Source organism: Primulina eburnea, unplaced genomic scaffold (genome assembly GCF_022965805.1).
Source record: "Primulina eburnea isolate SZY01 unplaced genomic scaffold, ASM2296580v1 ctg857_ERROPOS3498143, whole genome shotgun sequence".
NCBI classification, from domain to species: domain Eukaryota; kingdom Viridiplantae; phylum Streptophyta; class Magnoliopsida; order Lamiales; family Gesneriaceae; genus Primulina; species Primulina eburnea.
In genome coordinates, this window is record NW_027331626.1 from 675,110 (window position 1) to 682,710 (window position 7,601).

The 7,601-nt window shown below is 36.6% G+C and overlaps 1 protein-coding gene across 1 annotated transcript; it reads left to right on the forward strand.

The window, feature by feature from the left end:
- The first annotated feature begins 230 nt into the window (after window positions 1–230).
- LOC140822473 (uncharacterized) lies at window positions 231–5,254 on the forward strand. The gene is made up of 3 exons (XM_073183246.1): window positions 231–1,338; window positions 3,821–3,898; window positions 4,009–5,254. The coding sequence occupies exons 1-3, from the start codon at window positions 322–324 to the stop codon at window positions 5,098–5,100; spliced, it is 2,187 nt and encodes a 728-aa protein (XP_073039347.1). The 5' UTR covers window positions 231–321; the 3' UTR covers window positions 5,101–5,254.
- The last annotated feature ends 2,347 nt before the right edge of the window (window positions 5,255–7,601 follow it).

The following is a 7,601-nucleotide window of genomic DNA, read 5'->3' on the forward strand; positions in this document are numbered from 1 at the left end:
ATCCGTGACTATGCGTTAATTTTTTTTAAAAAATTAATTGAATAAGAATTCTGATTTCCGGATCGTAATATTTTTACAAACTCCCAAATTTTGTTATATTTTAATATATACTTTTTAAAATAATATTATTTTTAAAAAAACCCCTAAATATAATTGATTATATATATAATAATATTATTTTTTAAAAAAACTCTAAATATATATATATATACCCTATGGCTAGGGTTTAAGATGCAGTGTTCAGTCAGAGTTGGCATATATAAATGCGTGGCTTCTTCATGAAAACCTGCTCTGAAACCCTAATTTTTTTCCCAGTTGAACATGGTTAGTTGCTCGAACAATTCTACAGCTGAAGAGGCAGAAGTAGCAGAGCAGACCAAATACTTCAAGAGTCAATATTTATCGTCAGATATCAAGAAACCAGCTTCACCAAAGGACCCACTCGATCTCTGTTTTCCTGAGCTCGAGGATATCCCTACGGCCTTTTCTGATTCTTTTCTTGATTTTGACTCAATCAACAGCTGGTTTGTTGAGGTAAAACCTGAGATTGACGGCGTCCACAAAATGGCTGATTCGGGAGAACATCCAGTCGGTTCTGGGTCAGATAAAAGTGAATTTAAGGCTGCCGTGGAGGGTTTGGAAATTGGAGGCGATGAGCTTTGCGGTAAAGATTTAGTTGGAGTTGAATTGAGTGGAGGGGTTTCGGGGCAAGAGAAGTGCGAGACTGGGGGTGTTACTAGGAGTGAAGTAATGGGTAGTGAGTTGGTTGACAGCAAAATAATTGATGAAGGGGTTTTTAGTAGAGGTGAGCTATGTAAAAATTCGGTGGATTTGGGGTGTTCTATCGATGAGCAGCTGGGAAAAGTAAACTTAGACGAGCCGCTGAATGCTTCGATTATTTCGAAGATTGTTGAGAATGTAAGTGGTACAATTAGAGGGGTGGATGATGTTGCTAAAGGTGATGTGTTGAATAATGGTGAAAGGATCAAATGTGGTATAAGTGGTGTAACGGATGGTGGTGGAAGTGGGGTGAAGAGCCATGAAGTGGTGAATGATAAAGGTGGCAACAGTATTGATGATTCAGAGTCCGAGGATGAAAGTTCATCGTCGTCGTCGTCATCTTCTAGTAGTGATGATGAGGATGAATGTGATGAGGACAGCGGAGATATGGCTGGTGGAAAGATATCCAGTAATAAGGAAGGAAGAGAGATTGATGTAGAAGAAGGTGAAATTTTGTTAACTGATGCAGATGAACTGGTTGGTTGGAGCGATAATGAAAATGATGAAGATGGTGGAATTGGAGCTGCAGGGCCCGTCACATCTAAGAATGAGCTTAAGGTAAATGAATATAGCGATTGTCATTTTTTATTCTTTTTTGTTTTTAAGTTTTTAACTTGCAAGTGAAGTGTTGTAGAGAGATCATGAAACTATGAAAGTCATAGAACAACAGATATTTTTTTTGCTCTCTCTTGCCACAGCAGTTTTCATATGTTTTATGACCTTTTTCTCTCCATCGAGATTATGTTTGGTTCCCCTTGATTGTGGTCCTTTTTCAAATGAAACCCTTTGAAATTTGAATTTTTTCATTACCTAATGTTCCAGGGGTTATTGAGGCTGAATATAATTGTCTTGTATCCTTTGCACTTTGCTTCGGTGTGAGTTAGGCACTTTATAGTTCTACGGTATTTGTATTCTTTTGGTAATCAAGTGTCTAATTTATGCTAGCCTCCATATATATTCTCCTTTACTTAAGTCCAGGGTAGTCATTAGTCTCGTGCCTGTGTGTAAGCTTGGTGCAACCCTTCACTGGACAAAACCATGTTCCTCGGTGATATACTGCAATTGGAGAACTACAAATCGGCCCTCAGGTGTATAGGTGTTTAAAAGGAAGGAGGTGGAGGTGGAGGTGGAGGTGGTGATTTTTTTCACAGATCCAGGAGGTAAAAATGTGACAATTGGTCCTTTGGAATAAGAATATTTATAAGTCATATTTAAAGAACAGAAACTTTTGGAAACCAACAATTGAATAGATGAATGATATTCTAAAAGATGTAATTAAATTTTTTTTCTGAACTTTTAAAAACAGAAGACAAGGTTATCAGGCTATAAGATGTTAATAAACATTATAAGAATAATTGCCGTGTGATCATGTACACTACCTGTTACAGTTACCGTGAATGCCATCATAACCATCTCAATTCCTTTGCGACTTATCCGAGTTTGTTGGTTTCTAGATAGAAAATGGTGTTGAATGTTAATAAAATCGAAAGTCTTTTGGGTTAAGCAGACAAGTGTATGTAAACTTTTTGTGCCCAGAGTTTCCTATCTGATGAAAAATTAAACTATCTATGATTGTTACAAAGCTAGTGAAATCACTTTGGACCAAATTATTTATAAGAAACATGTTGCAGTTGGTTGCTGCTCGAAATGAAGTAAAATTAACACAAAGTTGGGTTAAAACTTTAATGTACGGTAAATTTCATGATTAATTTTTTGGGATGGCTTATTGATGTGTGTATTCTTCAAATGGAGTTGCTTGATGCAGTTAGAAAAGTGTCGACTCAAGTGCTTTTCCTTGAACGAGTAGTTGGATGGACTAAAAGTTTGTACTGAATTAGAAAATGACAAATTATATTGAGCGATGTGCCAAAACAGGATTTTTTAGTGAATCTGGATAAGACAGGGTTAATGCTTTGTAGGGTTGAGCACTTACGGTGTGGTTTACTGGAAATATCCAGTGATTAGCTTCAAAGTCTTTGGATGTGATGATAAAGATGATGAAATTTCATACAGTAGGAAATTTTACATTGACAATGAATGATAGGATTTATTAATTAAGAAATTTAAGTGTGTGATCCTTAAAAAGTTCTACGTATCACAACCTACTTCAGTTCATTTGTGGTAGGTGGCTGTGCATCACGCTCTATTTGTTGTCAACGATTTTTAATAACTTTAAGTTTAAACACTTAGAAGAAAACTAGGATATTATAAAGTCCCATAAGATGTTTGCCTAGACTCAGGGCATAGAGAAGCTCAACCCTTGCCCCGAGAAGTAAGTCAAGGCGTCAGTCCTTTATTAAACACACATTTTGGCTGTGATGCATGAGCTTCTCTGTGCTCTGTAGGTTCAAGATGTCTTTTTAAGTCTGCATTAAATGTAGGGATTGTAAATTCAAGGTGAAATGCAGATTATTGAGCAACTGTTTAGATTTGCGATAATATTTTAAATCATTGTTCTAGTTTATTATCCCATTTGGCAGAAACGTGTGCCTCGTCTTACTCCTTTGCCTCTAGGCTCTATTGTACACCTCTAAGAACTAATCCTTGGTATGCACGAACCATGAAGTGACTAGGTATGACGTTTTAGTTGGCAGTCTTCATGATACAAGGAAAAAGTCGTTATTCAAAATTATAAACAGCACCCTGTAGAAATTTAAGTAATTCAATTCTTTTGGTGATTACCTAAGGATCTCTTGGAAATGTCATAATCTCGGCCTTTCTATAAAGTACTACTTATGATCCATGGAATTCCTGGTTTTATCTTCTAGATAAGTCTTTAAATAGTGTCAATGAATTAAAATTTTGATTGATTTTTGGAATGCCTGAGTCTGTCAAGATGATTGATGTTTGTAAACATGTCATGTTGTTTCATTCTCTACAATTCTTTTGACATGAAGGTTTCAGATTAAAGAAATTGTATTACGTTTAAACCTTGTTTTCTGTTTTCACATTTATGTACACGTGCTACTCTTATGATTAGTTTAATAATTGCTTGTACTCTCGACCAAGAAACTTACATTCTATTCATTTGTTCATGTAGATTCTACCACCCGTTGCTTCTGTCACCGTGACCTTGCAACCACATCATCAGACCCTTCCTGTTGGAATTATTTTGTCGGTAAAGTCATATATAGAATTCTACTTAACAGTTAACACACATAGAATGTGAGAGTTTAATGGAAAATCCGAGAGCTTAAATATATAATTTGTGACTTTTCTATTTCACAGATCATAGGGGCCCAGGTTATCGTGGAAGGGATCGAGAAACACAATCCTCTCAATGAGGGCTCGATTCTTTGGATTACTGAAAGCAGATCACCACTTGGGATAATAGATGAAATTTTTGGGCCTGTCAAGAATCCTTATTATGTTGTCAGATACAATTTTGAGAGTGAAGTTCCATCCAACATCCAGCAAGGGACTTCAATCTCATTTGTTTCTGAATTTGCAAATCATGTGCTCAATGACAAGAGTCTTTACCAGAAAGGGTATGACGCATCTGGTGAAAATGATGAGGAATTGTCGGACGAGTTGGAATTCTCAGATGATGAAAAAGAGGCTGTGTACAAGAAGATGCTTAAAATGAAGAAGAGAGGAACAAGCGAATCAAGGCCTGGATCTAAACGAAAGGATAAGAGACAGTTCAAGAGTCAACCGGGTAATTGGAAGAGCAGTCAAGTTCCTTCATCAAAAACTCCACATTTTAGTGATAATCTACCAATAGCTGAATCCTTAAATAATGGAAGCTCGGCTGGTCTTGGACTAGCCTTTAATGCTAATCAAGCCATTGTTCCTCCGTTACCTGTTCAGACACCCATGCCTGGTTTTTGTGCTCCTAATGGGAGTTGGGGTATTGGGTTTCTCGGCCAACAGCCGTTAAATATAGGTGACCTCTCTGGTGTACCAGCAGCAGCAAATTTTATGCAGTGGATGCAACCGAATCAACCTGCTTTTCGGTTACATCAAATGCCTCCTGTACAAAACAGTACCATTCCAGGATTGCCTTTTAACTTTAGTTCTTCTGTTAATCAACCAAATTTCGGTGGGTTTCCAGCATTTACACCCTGGCTTGGTCTTCCAAATCAGAATGTGTTCAATCAGTCATCCACGGGAATAGGTTCACAGACTCCTCTGCCCCAGGATGTGGTACAGCAAGAATTTCAGTTTGACGGATCACAAGTTAGTAATAGTTTGCAGCCGTCCCCTATTAATTCTGGGAATCCCCAGAATTTTAATCGATTCCGTGGTGGGGGTAGAAGAGGGCATAATAGAGGTGGGCGACATTACGGTGGTGGGAGAGGCACATCTCGAGGTCGTTAGCCGTCAGTCCATGAGAGCTGTTTCAAATTTTGTTTTTCTTTCTATTTTCCTTTGATTCTCCTTAAGTATTTGTACCGTTGAATACATTCAGTGCAGTTTGAGGATAACTTGAATAATTTATTTTTCATTCAGGTTTTATTGCATCTTATGATAATATGTTTCTTTTTTCATATTACATCATGAAAAAAAATCATTTATTTTTTTTACTTGGAACTGCCATGTTCACAAGACTAGCAGCCATTTTCAAGAATGTCCTCCGTTGTTTTTGAGGGAAAAAAAATCAGTTTTAAAGGTCAATTCAAACATTTTCAGTACTCTTTATGGACAAAAAACAATGTTCATCTGCCAGAATATGACGATTAAACAAGGTACGTACCTCATTGTCAAGTGTCAAGAAACTATTTTAAAAAGTAGGCCTATTTTAGTTTGTAATTTAAATTTTATCTTAATCTGTTACTAATCAGTGTAAACGTTAACTATAGTAAGAAAAATAAAAATAAAATACAAAATACAAAACCAGTTTAACCAATGCAAACCCAAAAACTGATGGGACACGATTATTCTGTGTTAGAAAGAATTAACAGATGGGACAAATCACTAAGAAACCCATTGTAAGTGTCCTGTCTTGCTTGTGACTGGTTAGTTCTTCGTTGTTGAATTAATTCGTTGATCCATTGACTCTGAAGTTTCAAACTTATAAAATGATATGTATCTTCCTGCAACAACTTTGCGATAGAGTGTGTATTCTCCATGTGAAAATATAGTCCTTTTGAAGATGAAAGGTCTAAACCCTTGCAAATATGACTGTATCATGGACTCTTGTAGAAACTACTATGTGATAGTTGCTAGATACGACAATTTTTTCCACGGAAATTGTCCACGGATTCGAGGTATGTGGGGAAAACCGAAAACAAGACAGAATTAGGACTGTGTTATCGAGTATAAGTTTGGAGATTTTTTCAAATCTCTAAAATAGATCGAGGCGGGTATGTGGATTTTATCTTCATGCTATACTCGTCCCCAAACCCTCTCGATAATAATAATTATAATAATAACAATAATTAATGTTTTATTATATGTGTATTGTTGAAGTAATATTAATATTTATATATGTCATTGAATTCTGGTATTAAATTTTTTTTATGAATGATGGTAGGAGCAACAGACAGTCACATTGAAAATACATGAGACAAATATATGAGAGATTTTAGATTTGAAAATTGAAGACCTTTCGGTCCAACTCAATAGTATTTGAAGCGGAGACGAAGATTTAATCCCCACAGAGTCAGAGATGGTGATTCCCCGATGAAAGAAATCAGAGATATAATTCGGGTGCAAGGATACGGATGAAAAACTCTCCTCCGCCCTGCCTCATTGCCATTCCTAGTAATTATTTTATAAAAAGGTTAATTCAAGTTGTTATGAAAGTCTATTGTAGCTCCTTATTAACCAATTTAACATATATTTTCAACCAATATGGGATATTGACTCGCAATCACCCTTCCTACAGAACGCAATGTCTTCTTCATGGCCTAACTCATCGATCAACCAACACGGGAGTTTAGAGACGACTCTTATAGGTTCAAGAGTGATTCTCACATATGTATTACTTTGTCCTACAAACATTTATTTCTCGGTATTTCTGTTGGTTATCAACTCATATACCATTATGCCATGCCACACATTCAAGCTGAACAACTGAACAATGTGTCCCCTATGAGAGCAACCACAATGGTGGATATTTGGACTGAATATCCCTGCACTCCAAATATTCACCATTGTACTTCATTGATGGTTGCGTCCTTTTTTTTCCAGTTATGAAATTGTAACCAGATATAGTGCTTTGAATTTTTTTTTTTTAAAAAAAAAACAGTTGTGGGACGTGTTGTTCATGCTGCAGCATTATGCGTGCATGAGCAGCAGGAGCACGAGGGTGGGCCAATAGCAGGGTCCATCCTTGGTGTAATTTTTTTTTTGGTTTTAAATTATTGTTTAGCATTTAATATGGAACCAATTAAATGTTTGCAGATCAAGTGTGGAGGATTGTTAAAGAGTCAATCATCATGGAAACAGTCTACAAAGAAAGCAAGAACTTCCTATCAACAGGTGTTCATACTGACTCGTCTAATGCTAACACAACTGCTGATGTGGAGTATAATGAAGCCCGATCTCGTCCAATGGGACATAAGGCCGCAAAGAGGAAACACAAAGAAAGGGAAACCCAAATTGATGAAATTATTGAGGCTACACAACCGCCAGTTGCACATTTGAAGGAATATATAATAACAATAAAAATTGAATCAACTCATCCAAGCACATAAACACCTCGTAATGGAAACACGAGGCATGACATATGAACAACTTCAGAACCATCGGGCGATATGTGAGCAGCTAAAAAAAAAGGATTGAACATGTAACATGGTTTGTAGTATTTGCTTCCATGTCATGTGTTTTAGTATCTGTGCGGTTTGTAATTTTTGTTTCCATGTCATGGGTTTTAG

Excerpts from the sequence above, each read along its gene's own strand:
- LOC140822473 (XM_073183246.1), top strand. The coding sequence starts at position 322 with ATGGTTAGTTGCTCGAACAATTCTACAGCTGAAGAGGCAGAAGTAGCA. Across the intron at positions 1,339-3,820 it reads CATCTAAGAATGAGCTTAAG|ATTCTACCACCCGTTGCTTC; the intron begins GTAAATGAATAT and ends TTGTTCATGTAG. Across the intron at positions 3,899-4,008 it reads CTGTTGGAATTATTTTGTCG|ATCATAGGGGCCCAGGTTAT; the intron begins GTAAAGTCATAT and ends TCTATTTCACAG.